Source organism: Ylistrum balloti, unplaced genomic scaffold, assembly GCF_031769215.1.
Source record: "Ylistrum balloti isolate Yb309-2 unplaced genomic scaffold, AGI_CSIRO_Ybal_v1 Utg369646, whole genome shotgun sequence".
NCBI lineage: Eukaryota > Metazoa > Mollusca > Bivalvia > Pectinida > Pectinidae > Ylistrum > Ylistrum balloti.
The window spans coordinates 2,164,587-2,185,538 of NW_026781904.1; the positions used below are offsets into that span (position 1 = coordinate 2,164,587).

Consider the following 20,952-nt stretch of genomic DNA (forward strand, 5'->3'; position numbering starts at 1 on the left):
GGTTGCCATCCTTTCAGTGACTGGCATGGTGTTAGTGTAGTCATCAACATGACTCTTTTTAGAAGCGAAGGTAAGATTTTGCACGTGTTGCAATTATTTTGGTTTTGTAGTACACGTTAAGCGTTTTGACAGGATCTACTAATGACACGAGTTGATGGGTTGAATGACTCCTATTGTTTATTTACAATACATTTGGCACTTTGACAATCGATTGTGATTATGTCGTTGAATGAATCAATTGTACAACATTTGATATAAAATCTTATTTGCATATGATCATGACATTTAGAACAAATAGATATTTGATACACAAGTTTTAGATTAAATGTGATACACCATTTTTTATGATCACTGCATGATGTAAACAATTACTACATGAAAGCACATGGTCTGATGGCAAAGCAAAAGCTGTTGAATCTTTCATTTTTTGTTTTGATTTTTTTTTGCATTTTTATGATTATTATAAATGAGTGTCATGATTTCATAATATGGAAATTGTCAAGGTTTCTTTTATCTTTTTGATTTACATTTTCTTGGTCAATATTGGACTTTTCTAACTTCCAATATATCAATTTGTTATGTTTACTTTTAGCACTATCACAAAACCTAGACTAGGGAAAACAATAAAAATTCAATTTTATTTACTATTTAGTAAATGCTGTCAGTATCCAATGTAAATTTGTTATTTTTAAGGTGCTACAGTCTATATAACATGAAGTAATATTTATGAAGAAATATACATCCATTACACATACTGAACAATTATTAACTTTAGAAGGAAACAGGTAAATACATTTTTTGAAAAGACTATTCTCAGTTAAGAAGGTGCAGGAGATTTGTGGTACAAGCTGCTAATTCAAGCTGGTATTTTTTCCCCTTTAAACTACATGTAAATGCAATTTTTTATTTCATGTGACTATAGTTAACTGTAGAATGAAAGTGAGTCATCATAAAACTTTAATCATATTCATAGTTTTATGTTTAATGAATATAAGTGTATAAAGGAGGTTATTATGGCATGTAAAATGGTAAGGCTAACTCCAGAAATATAATATTTCAGCCTACAGAGAGTTTTTTAAGACTCTCCTTTCTGATACCAATGTGGACAACAGACAGGAAATAATTATGGAAAGGATTTCCAGCATGTGGACAGAACTGCAGCAGCAGAACAGGTAAGCTTACATATAGGCTATTTTTCTGTGAGTTTGTACAGAGATTCTTCATTGAGTAAGACTTGAGGTTGATAATTTGTAAATACAAACATTAATTTACCAGTGTGTGGTGGTCGGTTACGTTTAAGATTTCATATTTTATTGTGGTTTGTACAGGTATTGATGGTGAAGGGTTTTATTGAAAATCTCTTTCTTTCTTTGTCAAATTAATTTCATGCTGGCTATTTTCTCATGAATTAAGATAAGGAAAAAGAGGGTTACTACATACATTTCTATTTGTTAATTTGTATTACTTTTTATGGTAGTTTAGTCAGTACAACAATAACATTTTATGCCTTTCATAGATGACAGAAGACAATATTTTTTATGTCTTAGAATTTTGATATTAGATAGGATGATGAAAAACATTTTACAAAGTGGACAACTTCATTTATTTACTTATTTTTCATGATCACTTTGAATTTCATTGATGAGTCTATAAAAAAAATGTGTTAAAACTTGATATAGGGTTCTCCCAGTATCACTTCCAGGGATAAATCTGAGGGTGGCACATGGCATTTAGTTCTGCATGAGAGCACACACAAATATCTGTCTTTTTAAGTCATGGTAATTTAAAATTTAAATATTTGTGATAATCCGGGAATTAATGTAAAAATCCTGAGGAGAAATCCTTTGTATGTAAATGACAAGTATACACATGTTGTCAAGAGATGAATGTCCTTTCATACCAATAAAGAATAAATGTGAAAGGTATCTTAATAGGTACAGTTTTACTTAGATTTTATCTAACTGGTAATTCTGGTCAGGGGCTTCAAGTTACCATCTTCTATTGACTATATTCACCTGAGACAGGAGGTGATAACTCAAAGTCTCCCATAGTTTGATCAAATGACCAGTTTTATTTGTGTATTAAACATTGCAGATAAAGTGATATATTTGGTTTCAAACTTCAAGAGATTTCACATTTTATCTTTAACATTTCCAACTGTATTGATTGAGTAAGTTTTTCCTGCCCTTTCAAACATCTGATGATCAATAGACTTATTTTGTATGATTAATCTGTAAAATATTTATCAAAGTAATCCAAAAAAATTAACATCACTTGAATGAAGACATTTAGATATGTGAAGCTTAATATATTTGGTGTTGGGATGGGAGTAGTCGTTATTTAATTATTAAATGTTTTTGATGGTGAAGTGATTGATTTGTTGTAAAATCATGTAGGTTGTGGAATTCATGTAGAATTCAAAACAATAACTATATGAATGCTTGTGCACACCTGTTTTAGTTGTGTCAGAGTTGAAACACACTGTTGTTAGGTAAGTCACTTAGCCTATACTGTTGTATGTAGTGACTTCCCCTTTCTAACTATATGGCATTTGATTGTATTTTGTCTATGATAATCAAGCTATGCATAATTTGCCATCTTTACATTAACAAATTTGGAAAAAAAATCATATTTGTCTAAAAACTGTACACTTTACATTGCATACAAATATATTTTGTACAAAGATTTTTATTGCCAATCGAAAAGATGAAAAAGTACTTTGAAAAGAAATTATTATGAAACCATGATTGAAAAATTCATTTTAGGGCTTACAATTTGTCTACAAGACAGGATAATCAGTTCCCATATGGTGTAAGTTGTGTGTTACGCTATTCAAACTAATGACAGGTTAGAAAGAAATATTTGTTTCAGCTGGTTATTTATAAAGACCAATAGTTGTAAGAAATAGTTAATTGGAAAGACAATTTGTTTATACATGTGTACTTCTGCGCTTTATTGGGATAGCAAACCTAAGTAATGTAGGGTATAATTATGTAGAGTATACACATGGATATATTAATCATATGAGCCATTATTATGGTTTTGTTCAGTAGCTTTTCAAATGAATCAATTATAAGCCATAACGACTCACATTTCAGTAGTTAAATGTTTCAACTGTTTTACCTGATCTTAACTGTAGAAGACAAGAGTTTCAGTTACTTTATTAGGCTTGACATGTGAGGATTCCCCTTCTAAGTCTATAGTGTTAAGGGCTCAGCCTTGAGAGTGAGAGGACTTCAAGCCTTAGTGGTTAAAAACGTTTTTCGCTACTCGGATGCTTGTCACAATGCCATATCTCTTATGTCCTGTCATGATAAGGCTTAACTGGACATACCCTCACTAGCAAGGTGCTGTATAATAGATATTTTGTATATAACATGCTTTTCGTTACAGATGTTGTAATACTCATTTAAAGTAGAAACTAGTAATGGATGCTTGTTACAACAGAATTTAAAACTGAGCAAGCTATGTTTGCTGTGTGTTGATCCTGCATATTATTTGTTGTGGTTTATATTGCAAGCATGAGCAATGATATTAATCTCACAGCTATAATAAATATGTTACATAATTGTTTAACCTGTCAATAGTGGAAGGAGACATTAATAATTGCATTTAAGTAATCTGTCTAAAAATTTTAATGATAAGTCTGTCAATTGAAAGATTTTGTTTAATAATGAAAGATAACAATTTATTACTAGTCGTCAAGTAGTTATAATCAAGATATAACAACAAAACAATGGATGGAGACTGCAAATCTTCACAAAATAATTATTCTTTACAGATCCTGACGAAATACTGGGTAATTGTATTATTCCATGGAATCATATTTTTCATTGATTTTCATCATGTTTACTTCATTGTGACATTAAATGTGCCATAAAAGGCAGCCTTTTGATATTGGTCAGTAATGGAGATTTCGTTCACCGGTCACTCACCGTCTCTTCAGCATTTTGTATACAAAAGATTCTGACCAGTTACATATTTCACAATTCTGTGCACAATTTTTACTAAGTAAATGCACAGTAGCGTCACCAATATAAAGCAATGCTGCATCAGAACACTGAGCCAAACTCATAGGAGACTGTTTTGTACAGGGAATGTTTTCTGTATTCATTTACCAATCTTCATCAAATTACATATTCTGTATCATTTAAGTAGATAGAGTTGTACCCCTTTTATATATTGTATAGTAGATGTAGAACCTATCATCCCCCTCCCATCCATTAACTGTAACCTCTAAATGTTGTCCTTTATTACTATAAAGTATCATTCTTCTCAATTTATCAGTACATTCCCTTTTATCAACATTGATCAGTTTGTGAATATCTGAAATGGTCACTGGATGATCAGTGATATTGAATGCAGATTTTTTGTGTTATTTTCTTACATTATTTTAGGGAGCTTTGATCATTTCAAACATTAGATAATAAATATTATTTTCAGATCTTTACAAACAAATTATTATTTAACTCTATTTCCATGTTAAATTACCCCTTTGTATACATATTATACCTTGTGCGTATTACGTTCCTTTAGTTTTAGTATACTTGCTGTAATTACCTCTTACCAGGGTACACATTAATGTCTAAGGTATACAGAATTTAAATATCCACAAGTTTATGTAAAGGATACCATTGAATATATATCAAAGAAGTATGTAATACATCAAAGAAATATGAAATACATCGTGGAATTTTCTTCTTTTTAAAACAGACAGAAAAGATCAACAAAAGATAATTATTTGAATAAGAATAAAATTGCAAAGTGAGGATTTGTAGTGTATACATATGGTTATTTAATTGTTGACTCAAAGTCTATATACAACTAAACTGAAAACGATGGAATTTTCCTTGACAAGGGAAGTAACTCTTTTTTCTTACCTATATGATGATAATCTGATACAGTGGTATCCTTTACTTTATTAAATTTCCTCAGATCTGTGTTGTACATTGTTCTATATAGTAACTTTGTAAATTTTATTTTGTAAGTATACATACAGTATTTTTAGACTGAGTAATTAATTTCTTAGTTTAGTAACCCGGTGGAGTTTTAATCTCTTTATGTGAAGCAAATCATACATTCTTCTTTTACACCTGCCACACAAGCCTGAAAGAAGCTAGAATTTTGTGATTTGCTCACCTGTCTCTGGCTTTGTTAAACTTTCTTGAGTAAAGCTTTGACTTTTACACTTTGAGAACAATGCAACGGTTCTTTCAGACCCACTGATATAGCTTCACTCACGTCATCATACAACTTCAGCAAAGCTTGGAAAGATTACTGAAATTACATGGATATTTTATTTGCATGTATGACTTTCTTTATATTCTTTACATTTTTTACAATACCAAAAATGCAGAATTTTGTTGCAAGTTATGTCCGTCAGAATCTTTTTAATTCTTAATTTCCAAATTTTTGAAGTTTGATCTTGTGTGATAAGGAAGTCAGTGATTTGATGTTTTAATTTGGTTAACTGCTTATGATTATAAGACTGCATGATGTATTATGATAAAAGTAGACTTAGATTTAGGGTAAACATTCCTAATACTTCAGTTATAGGTATGGGTTGATGTAGAATGTTTGTTGATATTTATTGGTATGATTACTGAAATCAGACATTTGTGTATTTGATATCTATTTTCTTGGTTACAAAGGTTACCTAATGGTGTGTTGACAACAACGTGCGAGTCAGAGCTGAAGGAACTGATGTCACACATCGATGAGATGATGGATACTCAGAAGAGTGACTGGGAACATGAACTGAAGGACTTAGAGTCCAAGCTGCTGCAGAAGGAACACGAAATCCTGGTACAGCGGTCCACACTGGAGCAGAAACATACAGAGGTATGGATAGAGGCCAACAGATTTGTAGACACAAAAGTGTTTAGTTTTGATAGGAATCTGAAATGGTAACATACATGATATTACTTGTAGAAAAAGAAGTTTTGTTTATATTGTTCTAGTAGAACACCAGATATTTCATCTGATATTGTTGTGTATTTTTTTTCTTATTTTCCTATTTTTTTTTTCATTTTTTTTTTCTTTCTTTGTTTTCTTGGTTTACTTATCTTGTATATCCTCTGACATACTAAGACAAATAAGATGCTTCCTGTGTAGACATTTTATGACACTGTTTACACGTTTTGTAGATCGGACGTCTCAAGCAGCAAGTGAAAGACCTGGAAGAGTGTCAGAGGACAGGGATCTCGGAGTATGATTCACATCTCACTGCACTGAAGGAGGAGGTCAGCGTTCAGATATCTTTTCTGTATATACAATGTAAACCATGTATAGAAACCACTGAACTGTATCCTAGAGAAGTAAATTAATGGGCAAGTGAATGTTATATACTGGTCACTGATATATAAAAAAAGTTTCAGTATGGAATTACTAAACCAATATTGACTGAAAGTTGGTATAGACAGGTTGTAAATGTAGACAGGTGGTTGCTATCAAAGGGTTGTAGATAAAGACAGATGGTAAGTATTTTTATAAACAGATGGTAGATTTAGACAGGAGGTTGTACAGACATGTGGAAGTTATAGACAGGTGGTAAATGTAGACAGCTGGTAGATATAGACAGGTAGTATATAAAGACAGCTGGTAGATATAGACAGGTGGTAAATATAGACAGGTTGTAAATATAGACAGATAGTATAGATAGACAGGTGGTAGATATAGACAGGTAGTATAGATAGACAGGTGGTAGATATAGACAGGTAGTATATATAGACAGGTGGTAGTTATAAACAGCTGGTAAATATAGACAGGTTGTAAATATAGACAGGAGGTTGTTACAGACACATGGAAGTTATAGACAGGTGGTAAATATAGACAGGTTGTAAATATAGACAGGTTGTAAATATAGACAGGAGGTTGTTACAGACACATGGAAGTTATAGACAGGTGGTAAATATAGACAGGTTGTAAATAAAGACAGGTGGTAGATATAGACTGGTAGTATTGATAGACAGGTGGTAGATATAGACAGGTAGTATAGATAGACAGGTGGTAGATATAGACAGGTAGTATATATAGACAGGTGGTAGTTATAAACAGGTGGTAAATATAGACAGTTAGTATATAGACAGGTAGTATAGATAGACAGCTGGTAAATATAGACAGGTGGTTGTTACAGACATGTGGTAGATACAGATAGGTAGTAGATATAGATAGGAAGCTGATAGATAGGTGGTAGATATAGACAGGAAGCTGATAGACAGGTGGTAGATATAGACAGGAAGCTGAGAGAAAGGTGTAGATGTAGACAAGAGGTTGTTGTTACAGACATTTGGTAGATATAGACAGGTGGTAGTTATAGACAGGTGGTAGTCAGGTGGTAGTTATAGACAGGTGGTAGTTATAGAAAGGTGGTAATTTTAAACAATATTTTCTTCATAGCAGGTCTGGCTTTAAGGACAGTTGGTAATTATGTGCAGGTTATGATTATGGACAAGTACAGTGGATTGGCTGGTCTTGTTCGACATAATTGATTTGAATGTTAAGTTTTACAGTAATTAAGTGCTTTCCATAGATGGATAGTAACATGAAAGCATTATTAAAGAAAACTATATTTCATGTAAAATAAAAAAAAAAAGTCAGCAGAAATGTATAAACAATAATTCTATACACTGCACAAATCAGTTGCATAATACAACACTGAGCAAATCTGTTTTACAGGTTTAACCCTGGATTAAATTGGTAATTGTTATACCCCCACTTAGGTAAGGGGATATGTACTGATAATTTTATCTGCAAGTACATGATAATTACAGTACAAATATTATATAAACCCAGGAACAGATTTGCTTTATATTCACAACGTAGCATCACAACACCAAGGTCTACACCTGATTAGAATTTTGAGGTTAGTGAAGGAAAAGGTCAAAGGTCATTCGTGATCACATGGCAAATAGAAACTTGTGTACAATATGGGTATCTTTTTGCTTTAGGGTATTAGATTCAACATCAGACAAGCACACTTGTTTATAATTCTTGATTTCCTTCATAGATATCTTTTAAAAAGCCTGGGCAGTAACAGTGGAAAAATACCATTGCATTAGTGCTGTTGCAATTTTCCTTTTTTAATCTTTTGTAAGTGTTGATAAATTCCATAATGTTGACTGAAAGTAGGGAAAACAAAAGTTAAAATTGACTTGTCAATATCATAGTGATTTGAAATCTAGAGGCCATTTTGTTCTTACCTTTAAGATATCTTGACAAAAGATGTAAAATATTAGAAATATTAAGGATGAAATGTTTTTTTTTTAATCATCAAAATTTGATATATAAATGTCATAATGTAGTGTTAGGTATTTTTCAATTTTTCAAAAAATAATTGTGCTACAATTTCGCCTTGTTATCATAGAATCCTGACTCACAGTTGATGGTAGATCACTTCCTTTGGATCATCACTCAGCCTTTTACATGTTACAACATAGAAAAGGCCCAAGGCATTCCAAAGAACCTTTTGTCTTGCACAGACAGGTTGCTTTTGAAAAAGGTGGATGCAGTCAGTGTGGAGTTCTACCTGTTGCTGGAGTGATCTAAAATTTGACCTGACTGGCTCAACTGTCAAACCTTTTATCAGAAAATAACCCTTCTATCATTTAATCACTACTTGGTCACAAATTTTCTGGATGTGGAAGAATATTTATTTTTGGGCACCATGCTACATTCTTTCATTCATCTCATTTATCACAGCATTTATATATAGTTATCATTTATCTCAAATAGTCACCTCTGTCAAGTATTAAAGTTTTCAATTTCAATTTTTAACTTCCAGGATATGAGTTTGTTTTGAGAAACATCTTAGGGAAAGAAATTCAACCTTCATAGTTATTTGTATTGTTGTATGCCCCCATAGACATTGTTAAAAACATTACATTTCGTTGAATTCACTGAAAAAATGCTATGTGAGTATGAAACTTTTATGAATGTAGGCCCTATATATATAAACATTCCAATTAGGGTATGAGTTGACAGTTAAACGTTGATCAGAAAAGGCTGTGACCAGAAGTGACTGAAGTAAGATGGGTTATTTTGTGTGGATATCTCTGCTAATTTTATATACTCATTTTAGATTTATGATTAAAAAGAAATGGTAGTTTGGAATTGATCAGTTAATTTAATACTTTTGAATACTGAGAATATACTAAGAAATTGTTTTCAACAGCAGTCCGCTTGTCATCTTAAATTCATTTGGCATGACTTAATTTTTTAATCTAATGAGATTGGTTATGAGCTTGTGAATCATTAGAATTTAATCAAAATTTATCACACATTTTCAGAGATTATTTTTCATCATCATCATCATCATCATCATCATCATCATCATCATCATCATCATCATCATCATCATCATCGTCATCATCATCATCATCCTAATTAGTCATGTTTTCATTTTCATGGTTGATTTGTTTTGTATTTCATCAGACTTGCTGCTCTGTTTTGCTGGTTTTACACAATAACTGTTGTGATTTTATTTTTGTAACAACTCCATTCTAACACACATCCAGGTGTAAAGTCCATCCAGGTGAAAAGTTCCCATGTAGATTTTTGTCCCTACTGGTGAAAGCTGTAAACCCATATGTTTTTATAATTTTTATATAGTTTTTTTTTTTATATAAGATTAAATATCATTTCATTTTTGCCTTTTCTTCGTTATTAAGATTTGTAAGGAAATAGACAATCTTATAATTTCAGTTTTAATACTTGTTTTTAGCATTTTGAGTTTTAATGTGATATTAAGATTGTTATATGTATATTTTTTGTGAGATAGACACAAATGAATATCATCATAAGTTGTTTGTAAGTAATATCATGACAGACTTATATTTTATGTGGTACTGTTTATGTAGATGATGATATATAATAATTCATCACAAAAGACAGGTATAAATGCTGATTAGGGGTACCCTTACCTTTATAATGTTAGAATCTGACTACATAGCTATAATAAGTTTATAGTGAATTCATTTGTTTTCTTGATTTTCACACTACAAAAAACATGGATATTCGTCATTATCCACATGTTTATTTGCATTGTCTGTTTTCATCAATCTTTACAATACAAAACATTTGTTGTGTTGTTTAGGTACGTAAGGTGAAGCATGATTATGAAAAGTTAAACAAACGACACCATAAACAGATGAAGGAGTCGCGACGCGATAAGGAACAGACAGAGATTAAACTACAGGATCACACAGTAGAGCTTCAACACACAAAGGACAAAGTGGAGGTGAGTGATGTAATAATATCATGACATTATTTTTGGTATAATTACTATTTTAGAATTATAAAAGCTGTGGCTTGACAGTTTAGGCTGTGATTGGCCAAGATTTAAATCAGTCAAATTTATTGTAAAATCATAACAGTTTTGTCTCTGATTTCTTTAAATCGTTCATTTTTAAAGAAGATTTCAGTTGAATTCATGGATACACATGGATTAAAAAGAAAAATAATAAATAAAATAAAAAGTAAGAATAACAACTTTGAGACTGTTATAGTTTAGTGGCCTGGACTCCTGCATTTTTTATTGGGACTTGCCTGAATTTTTAAAATCCACAATATCTCTAAGTAATAGGGACTGAATTTTGGTTAGAGTTCTTGGCTTGCCTGATTAATTTTTACTAAAAATTCTGCAATCATGTTTATTGATGTTTATTTTGCAAAAGAAACATGTTCTAGTGAGTGTGTACCAGCTGGTATATCTATATTTGATACTCTGGATAGACATCCCTGATTACAGAAATTGTAATTAAAGATACAGTTTAAGGAGACAAATAATATCTACAATCAGGAAAGTGAAATATCTCTACATATCACTGAAAACTTCATAGAGGTCAGTCAAGTGAAGTGTTGATTCCAACACAGATGTTGAATTCCTCCTGCTGTGATCGTTTGATATAAAGGTGAATTTCTGATATAAAATTGTACACCAATATCAGCAGTGAGACCTCAAAATATTTGATTGTATATTAGGAATATGTCCAGAAGGCAAAAGATTGGGAGTTACAACGACGAACGTTTCAAAAACAGATTGAAACTTTAGAACATCAGAGAAAAGCATTGACGGAGAAGTGTGAATTTGTACAGGTTTGTTAATAGAGAGGATTTTTTTTATAGCTGTTGTTGATTTTTTCCCTCTACTAGATTTAAGTGTGCCACCCTCTGGCTTGAAATTATAATCAGTGACATGTTTGCACGTTGACTTGATGTACTCTATCACTCACACTCTGTATGGTGGTTGGCCTGTTGATTTGACACTACACTCATATATTGTTGCATATAGATATCATCATGTATATTTCTCATCACTTTGTCTCTTTTACAGCAAGTCTTTGTCTCATCTGAATCACTGGACTAGCTCTCTCGGTGGGAAACTCTGTCTCATCTGACTTTTCAACTCTAATTCTCTCCTCTTGTCTCGTATTTGAAGATCATGATTTTTTTTTACAGTTTTTCTCCTGAAGAATATATACTGGTATATCTAAAAACAGTATAATATTTAACATATCCTGTTTATTTATGAATTCTTCAATGTGGGAAGAAAAGTGTTTTCTTATTAAATTTACATGTATAAAGTTTTAATTACTTACCTATACTATGTGAACCTAGAACTACTGTTGGAGTGATTTCATGCCACGTCTCAGATATGGTACATCCAACTGCTCTAGAGAATGTCCAAAAATAAGGTTTCTTTATTAGAATATGTCGAAATTAGAGATGAAATGACTATGGGTGATTTAAGAAAGTGTCTCTTCACTGTAACAGAGCTTTTGTATACCAGGGTCTGTGTCTTAGGGTCTCTTCACTGTAACAGAGCTTTAACAACCAGGGGCCTGTGTCTTAGTGTCTCTTCACTGTAACAGAGCTTCTATATACCAGGGGCCTGTGTCTTAGGGTCTCTTCACTGTAACAGAGCTTCTATATACCAGGGCCTGTGTCTTAGTGTCTCTTCACTGTAACAGAGCTTCTATATACCAAGGGCCTGTGTCTTAGGGTCTCTTCACTGTAACAGAGCTTTAACAAACCAGGGCCTGTGTCTTAGGGTCTCTTCACTGTAACAGAGCTTTAACAACCAGGGGCTTGTGTCTTAGGGTCTCTTCACTGTAACAGAGCTTCTATATACCAGGGGCCTGTGTCTTAGGGTCTCTTCACTGTAACAGAGCTTCTATATACTAGGGCCTGTGTCTTAGGGTCTCTTCACTGTAACAGAGCTTCTATATACCAGGGGCCTGTGTCTTAGGGTCTCTTCACTGTAACAGAGCTTCTATATACCAAGGGCCTGTGTCTTAGGGTCTCTTCACTGTAACAGAGCTTTAACAAACCAGGGGCCTGTGTCTTAGGGTCTCTTCACTGTAACAGAGCTTTAACAACCAGGGGCTTGTGTCTTAGGGTCTCTTCACTGTAACAGAGCTTCTATATACCAGGGGCCTGTGTATTAGTGTCTAATCACTGTAACAGAGCTTCTATATACTAGGGCCTGTGTCTTAGGGTCTCTTCACTGTAACAGAGCTTCTATATACCAGGGGCCTGTGTCTTAGGGTCTCTTCACTGTAACAGAGCTTCTATATACCAGGGGCCTGTGTCTTAGGGTCTCTTCACTGTAACAGAGCTTCTATATACCAAGGGCCCGTGACTTAGGGTCTCTTCACTGTAACAGAGCTTTGACAACCAAGGGCCCGTGACTTAGGGTCTCTTCACTGTAACAGAGCTTTGACAACCAGGGGCCTGTGTCTTAGGGTCTCTTCACTGTAACAGAGCTTCTATATACCAGGGATTCTGTGTCTTAGGGTCTCTTCACTGTAACAGAGATTCTATATACCAAGGGCCTGTGTCTTAGGGTCTCTTCACTGTAACAGAGCTTTAACAAACCAGGGGCCTGTGTCTTAGGGTCTCTTCACTGTAACAGAGCTTCTATATACCAGGGGCCTGTGTCTTAGGGTCTCTTCACTGTAACAGAGCTTCTATATACCAGGGGCCTGTGTCTTAGGGTCTCTTCACTGTAACAGAGCTTCTATATACCAAGGGCCCGTGACTTAGGGTCTCTTCACTGTAACAGAGCTTTGACAACCAGGGGCCTGTGACTTAGGGTCTCTTCACTGTAACAGAGCTTTAACATACCAGGGGCCTGTGTCTTAGGGTCTCTTCACTGTAACAGAGCTTCTATATACCAGGGATTCTGTGTCTTAGGGTCTCTTCACTGTTACAGAGATTCTATATACCAAGGGCCTGTGTCTTAGGGTCTCTTCACTGTAACAGAGCTTCTATACACGAAGGGCCTGTGTCTTAGGGTCTCTTCACTGTAACTGAGCTTCTATATACCAGGGACCTGTGTCTTAGGGTCTCTATTATAACCAAGCTTTTAGATATCAGGGGCCTATCCCTGAGGAACAGAGCTTTTCTTGGATTTCAAAATCAATATGTTTTAAAGAATGTTGCATGTGTAGTCTGTCATACTGAAGCTGTGTAATCTTGCCTTGTAAATCACACTGTATCTTCTATATTTAAGCGTTAAACTTTGTCGTTATGGCATGTGTGCTCCAAGTAAATGAAATCTATTGAGCTTTGCAGGCCAATATATTGTGTGCTTTTGTTGACATTCTGTACATGCATGTTGATGTCTTATGCCAATAACAATTTAATATGAAACAGAATTTATTATTCATTCACTTCAGTGTTATCAATCAAATGGAACACCCATTTTCTGTGGTTGGTGTACATTGTGACAGTGGTGTTCAAATATAACTAATCATGAGAGACAGAGGAAAAGTTTCCAAAAGTTTAATTCAAGATTAATCGTTTGAAAAGTCTTTTCCTTCATTCTTATAAAGAAAAACGTAACCTGATCAGCATGTTCTGCACTGTACTGACTACTGTTAGTGACTTGCTGCACACTTACTTTTCCATGGTGATTCTGATGTGGTATATTTATATTATAACCAACCATTCACATTCTGTTTACTTATACTTAATATGTATGATTTTAAAGAACTAATGTATAGAAATCTTTAAATATATAACGGATGCCTAGCAGAAATCACACACCTCTTCGAACATATTAATAAATGATGTGTATTAAAATTAATAAAATAATAAAAGATATATATTAATCAAAATGATTCTGTGGTATCTATCTTATATATACCTATATTATATATACATATATATTTAACATGACTGTGACCTTTAACCTGCATACATAATGTGACCTTTATTGTCATGAATTTGACCTTAACCTGCACATATAATGTGACATATATTTAACATGACTGTGACCTTTAACCTGCTTACACAATATGACCTGTATTTCATAAGACTGACCTTTAAGATACATACATAATGTGACTTGATTTTCATGACTTTGACCTTTGACCTGCATGCACAATGCTGCAACCATTGATCTTAAGCTAGTAAATATATATGTATATTTTGTATTCGCCGATAAATTATGTAAACACACTTTATCTATGATATTATTCCTTAGTTCACAGGTACTGGAGGTATAAGACATCGAAATCTTGTAATTGTTTATAAATATGTCTATGATTTATTGTAACATCTATATATTATGTAACAATTAGGGCCAATCACAGACCTACCAGAGCCAGGTGGAAAAGAGGCGACAACTCCTGGACAATGCAGAGGTCAGCTTCAAGACACAGATTAGTCAATTGGATGGTCAGTTAGAGCGAACCAACCAGGCTCTAGTTTCACAGGTAATTTATATGAGAATGAACAACTCCATCTTGCATTCTACACAAGTTAGTTATGTAATTCACTTTAGAGTTAGAGTAAGTTTAATGATCATTGGTTCTTTGTTACAACTTTGTTACTTATTGTTCAACCATCAAATAAACTGCCATTATGAAGGAATATATATGATGGTTTTGTGTGAAAGTGTTTTGCATAGTTCAGATGTATCATAATGCCATTTTTTTCTCTAAAACATCAAAATGTGAAATTTACATATCCGTGTTTTTTGTAAATATTAATTAAATGTTTTTATTGTTTATATGTTACTGGGTATTTAAAAACAGTTTTATTTCTTCTGTATTTGATTTTCCTAGTTAATTACTGTTGGTTTTACACCTAAATATTTGATCTGAGCTAAATACCTTAGATCATTATTTATTGTTATCAAAGAATTGGATATGAAGTCATTGACTTAGGATTCAGTTTTATATCTATGTGTTATTCTGCTTTAGGAGGGTAAGGTAGAAAAATTGAAGATTTCGTTGGAGGATGCTATGAATGCACACAAGAAAGCCATGGATGATAATGAACGACTTCTGGCAGACCTGAAAAAGTCCAACAACACAGTGCGGGTAAAATATCTGTCATAGTGTACAAGTACAAATCTCTTACCATAATTAAACATGGAAGAAGAAAAAGAAAATAAATTTGATGTTCTTTATAATACTGTATTAACACAACCAATTTTAATGAAATATCAATTTAAGATTTCCAGTTTCAGTTTACAGCCAGTATGAAGCTTTGCATCATTGAATACTACCTGTGAACCCTATTGTCTAAACTACTATGACAATTTCTCTGTAATATATTTTTGTAGAAGTTGGAGGAGGAGAAGAATCAGATAGAGGCTGATATGCACAGTAAGGAAGATTTCCTGCGTGCAGCCACCCAGGACAGCAGTGGGTATCGGGAAGATCTTCTCAGAATGGAGGCTACCTTGGCAGAAAAGGACAACATTATCAGGTAAGGGGACTTAACTCTTATTCTCCTAAAACTGGTCATAACTGAGCCTAGGGCATGAAGTGTGAAGGACCCACTCAACTAAATCAAACACCATATGTTATTACTTAGCATTTAAGCTAACAGCATTAATATTTGAAGTTCAAAATAAGTAACGCCTGTTTAGATTAATAGAAACCTGCCAAATGTTACAAACTGCAGAATTTAAAGTTAAAATGGCATCTCGAACTGTCATCAGCTTCAGAAGTCAACAACTGGACAAACTAACCACACACATTTGGAAAACCCCTGACATTTTATACTTATCTAAATGTGCCCCATAGATACTGAAATGCTTTAAAGTTACACACTTTCATGAAGTCATATCAAGTCGCAGATTTCTTTTATCTATCATCAGTTACGAAGTTAAACCCCCAAAGGGCACAATCTTTTACCAAATCTCACTTTAGGTAGTGGCTGTAAGTAAATGATACAGAATCCCAGTCACTCATTCGCTGATTTAGTTGCATGGTTCCTGAAGAGAGTAAGCCTGAACTGTTAAGCAATGTAATTTGATATCTTAGCAAGGAAGTAGCGAGTAGTCCTGTTTCGATGTCCTAATGAATTAACAAAAGGAATGCTATATGTCTGCACTGGCTGCTCTAAACACATGTTATCCTATCTATACCTAGACTTAGTTGTGGCTAGATAGTAGCCTACATGGTGCTACTTACCTGACACTAGACCTCCATTTACCATTCATTCTAAGGGACAAGAGTTTATTAGGACAGTATGCAAGAGCATAACAGAATTTTTTTAAAAATAATTGTTTGTTAGTGGGTGTAGGCTTATGTAGGAATACAGGAAACCACTGAAGTGAAATATCTATGATGTCTTCGACCAGTAAACAAGTTTTTTGATGTTTGTAGATTAAATGTATTAGTTTTTAGGATGACTTCGACCAGTAAATTAGTTTTTTTAATGTTTGTAGATTAAATGTTATGGTAAAACAAGAGTATTGAAACCCTGCATTAATTGTCATATTGAATTCATCATTCAATCATTAATTTATATATATGTGCTTGAATTTGTTAATTTGTTAAGTTCAGAAAATTAGCATTATTTTACGGTGTAAATTAATATACAAACTACATCTTTTGCAATGTTGTTGAATACTCTATATAATCATCTACTAACTATCCTGTTAGAGTTATGTTCTGCATATAAAGAACATTCAATAGGGTTGTAGGGTCAAGGTCACCATTTAATTATATTGTAAGAAAATCCTTTTCAGGGCTCAAGTGGCTGGAGAGATTTTGATAAAATTTCACATATATCCATATACATGATCCTACTGATATCACAGACAAGTGTGAATTTTAAGGTTGTAGAGTCCAGATCATGGCCATTGTTACCATCTATGAAAAAAAATCCTTGTTGGCACTCTGGTAGCTTCATTCCTGGAGGGACTTTTAATCAAACTTCACAATCAAAAGACCATATCACAGTTGAGTTTGAGTTACAGGGTTGTACGGTCAAGGTCACTTACTTTTAAAAAAAAAAATCATTTTCAGCATGCTGGAGGCTCATTCCTTGAGAGATTTTGATCAAACTTCAGACAATTGGCCTCCTGATTATTACACTTATGTCAAGCTGAAACTGCAAGTGTTTTTTTGTATTGTTTGCAATGCTATGTTTTTTCATACATAATTAATTCATGTACATTTATACAAGATAAAATCAAAATAAAGAAAAATGATCGGATCAAATGCCTGTAATATAGAAGTATATAATGCTATCAGTTTGTAATTATCTGTTTTAATCTGAAACCCTTCAATCTGTCCATCTATAAATTTACCTGTCATATATTGAAGGTTGATGTTTGCACACTATATGGTAATTTATTTTTGGGAGATTGTAAAACTAATATAATAAAATTACTAGAAATAATAAATTTTGTCCATTTTAGCTTTTGTTTTCTGAGACTAAATGTTAAATTTCTTGTCTATTGTTTGATTTGTATACAATAGAATTGATTAATTATCCAAATCTCCTACCGTTGTCATTTAAATCCCCAGATATAGAATTGTGATCATTATCAGATTTACTGGTTTGTTTAAAACCCAAACGAGATAGAAATCTGATCTGTCTATTTTATTCATGATTATTTTAATGTTTCTAGTTTTTTTTCTGTTATAAAATATTGTTTTTGATCATTAGAACAGACAGATACATGGTATATTTCTTCTGCTACAATGTGTAGTGATCTGCCAAGGAGATGGACATGTTCGTACTTGAGACTAGATCTTTGATCAGATAGTACATGATTAAAGCTGTGCCCAGTGCATGATCAGCTTGATTTTATATATAAAGTAGATGATTTATGAAAAACATAAAGTTTGTTAATAAAAGATTAAAAAATTTTCTTAATCAAAATTATATTTTGAAGAAATATAATTCATCCTAGACACATTATGAAGATAGGATTTAAATTACCGTTGTTAGGCTCATCTGAATATTCCCTGAAAACTGACAGAGCGTTTGTAATTAAAGTCAGAGATAAGGTATAAGTTGGGACATAAGGAATCCTGTCTTGTCCAAGTGGTATTTATAGTTTAGATCTAAAAATAATACAAGTAGTCAAGTTGAGGAGGTGTGTGGTCAGCCTGGATTAATTACTGTGCAGTGTTTACCTGTCTCAGCAGGACAGTAGGTGTGTGGTCAGTCTGTACAGTGTATACCTGTCTCATCAGGACAGTAGGTGTGTGGTCAGCCTGGATTAATTACTGTACAGTGTTTACCTGTCTCATCAGGACAGGAGCTGTGTGGTCAGCCTGGATTAACTACTATACAGTGTATACCTGTCTCAGCAGGACAGTAGGTGTGTGGTCAGTCTGGATTTATTACTGTACAGTGTTTACCTGTCTCATCAGGACAGTAGGTGTGTGGTCAGTCTGTACAGTGTATACCTGTCTCAGTAGGACAGTAGGTGTGTGGTCAGTCTGTACAGTGTATACCTGTCTCATCAGGACAGTAGGTGTGTGGTCAGCCTGGATTAATTACTGTACAGTGTTTACCTGTCTCATCAGGACAGGAGCTGTGTGGTCAGCCTGGATTAACTACTATACAGTGTATACCTGTCTCAGCAGGACAGTAGGTGTGTGGTCAGTCTGGATTTATTACTGTACAGTGTTTACCTGTCTCATCAGGACAGTAGGTGTGGGGTCAGTCTGTACAGTGTATACCTGTCTCAGTAGGACAGTAGGTGTGTGGTCAGTCTGTACAGTGTTTACCTGTCTCAGCAGGACAGTAGGTGTGTGGTCAGTCTGGATTAATTACTGTACAGTGTTTACCTGTCTCAGCAGGACAGTAGGTGTGTGGTCAGTCTGTACAGTGTATACCTGTCTCAGTAGGACAGTAGGTGTGTGGTCAGTCTGAATTAATTACTGTACAGTGTTTACCTGTCTCAGCAGGACAGTAGGAGTGTGGTCAGTCTGTACAGTGTTTACCTGTCTCAGCAGGACAGTAAGTGTGTGGTCAGTCTGTACAGTGTATACCTGTCTCAGCAGGACAGTAGGTGTGTGGTCAGTCTGGATTAATTACTGTACAGTGTTTACCTGTCTCAGCAGGACAGTAGGTGTGTGGTCAGTCTGTACAGTGTATACCTGTCTCAATAGGACAGTAGGTGTGTGGTCAGCCTTGATTAATTACTGTACAGTGTTTACCTGTCTCAGCAGGACAGTAAGTGTGTGGTCAGTCTGGATTAATTACTGTATAGTGTTTACCTGTCTCAGCAGGACAGTAGGTGTGTGGTCAGTCTGTACAGTGTATACCTGTCTCAGCAGGACAGTAGGTGTGTGGTCAGTCTGTACAGTGTATACCTGTCTCATCAGGACAGTAGGTGTGTGGTCAGCCTGGATTAATTACTGTACAGTGTTTACTTGTCTCATCAGGACAGTAGGTGTGTGGTCAGTCTGTACAGTGTATACCTGTCTCATCAGGACAGTAGGTGTGTGGTCAGTCTGGATTAACTACTGTACAGTGTATACCTGTCTCAACAGGACAGTAGGTGTGTGGTCAGTCTGGATTAATTACTGTACAGTGTTTACCTGTCTAAGCAGGACAGTAGGTGTGTGGTCAGTCTGGATTAACTACCGTACAGTGTAGAGAGATACTCAGTAGGACAGTAAGTGTGTGGTCAGTCTGGATTAAGTACTGTACAGTGTATACCTGTCTCAGCAGGACAGTAGGTGTGTGGTCAGTCTGGATTAATTACTGTACAGTGTTTACCTGTCTCAACAGGACAGTAGGTGTGTGGTCAGTCTGTACAGTGTATACCTGTCTCAGCAGGACAGTAGGTGTGTGGTCAGTCTGTACAGTGTATACCTGTCTCAGCAGGACAGGAGGTGTGTGGTTAGTCTGGATTAACTACTGTACAGTGTAGAGATAGCAGGATAGTAATTATAGATGTATGGTCTGTGTTGGTGATTTTTAAGGTGACATATTTCTTTCTGTTTTCTATCTCTGTGTTGTTAGTGCCACATAACATGTAGTTGATTAGATGAGATGTCAAAAATACTGTTGATAAAATTCTTGTGTCTATAGGTTATTTCAGGATCATATCAACATTTCAGTATATATTATACTTGTAGTATGTTTTGACAGTCTTTGTTGATAAAGGATATAATATTCTTTTTGTTGTTTATTGTGCACTTCTAGCACAATAGAGTCTATACAAATTAAGTGTTTCATAATGGTTGTAGATCTCTGGGAGATATTCGGAACCAGGAGGAAGGGGAGCAGATACGACTTCTCAGGGAAGCCATGCATAATGCTAAAGAGGAGACCAGGTATTCAAGACTATATTGGAATGTTGCTTTAAGCCCATTATATAACATAAATATAATCTAGATGACTTTTGTACCAATTTATGTGATTTTTAACAAATGCTCAGTGTGAATATTAACATTCTGATGTGAGTTTGTTTCTGTATAATCAGTCCTTGTGATATTCCTGAAACATCCTGATATCAAACAGTTTCATGTTATGAGAAGCTAAAGAAGCATCAGAATGACACCGATCAAGTTGCATTCATGATCAAATGAATGCATTTCATCTGGTTGTGTTTATATAGAGAATCAAAATTTACATTATAAATTTACCATTCTATGACATTCCTACGATGTAACTTTACCAAATTCAGTTGTGTATTATTACCAGCTCATGAACTGCCAAAAGCATAGGGATATTGCAAGT

At 34.2% G+C, this 20,952-nt stretch overlaps 1 protein-coding gene across 1 annotated transcript in view; it reads left to right on the top strand.

The window, feature by feature from the left end:
• Positions 1-48: 48 nt before the first annotated feature.
• LOC132555612 (centrosomal protein of 63 kDa-B-like) overlaps positions 49-20,952 on the top strand; it is a 31,196-nt gene continuing 10,292 nt past the window's right edge. Inside the window, exons 1-10 of the mRNA XM_060219963.1 lie at positions 49-70; positions 1,061-1,172; positions 5,652-5,841; positions 6,147-6,242; positions 10,094-10,237; positions 10,981-11,094; positions 14,586-14,720; positions 15,210-15,329; positions 15,575-15,720; positions 20,460-20,546. Of these exons, the coding sequence (XP_060075946.1) occupies positions 49-70; positions 1,061-1,172; positions 5,652-5,841; positions 6,147-6,242; positions 10,094-10,237; positions 10,981-11,094; positions 14,586-14,720; positions 15,210-15,329; positions 15,575-15,720; positions 20,460-20,546 (1,166 nt within the window). The remainder of the gene's footprint in view (positions 71-1,060; positions 1,173-5,651; positions 5,842-6,146; positions 6,243-10,093; positions 10,238-10,980; positions 11,095-14,585; positions 14,721-15,209; positions 15,330-15,574; positions 15,721-20,459; positions 20,547-20,952) is intronic.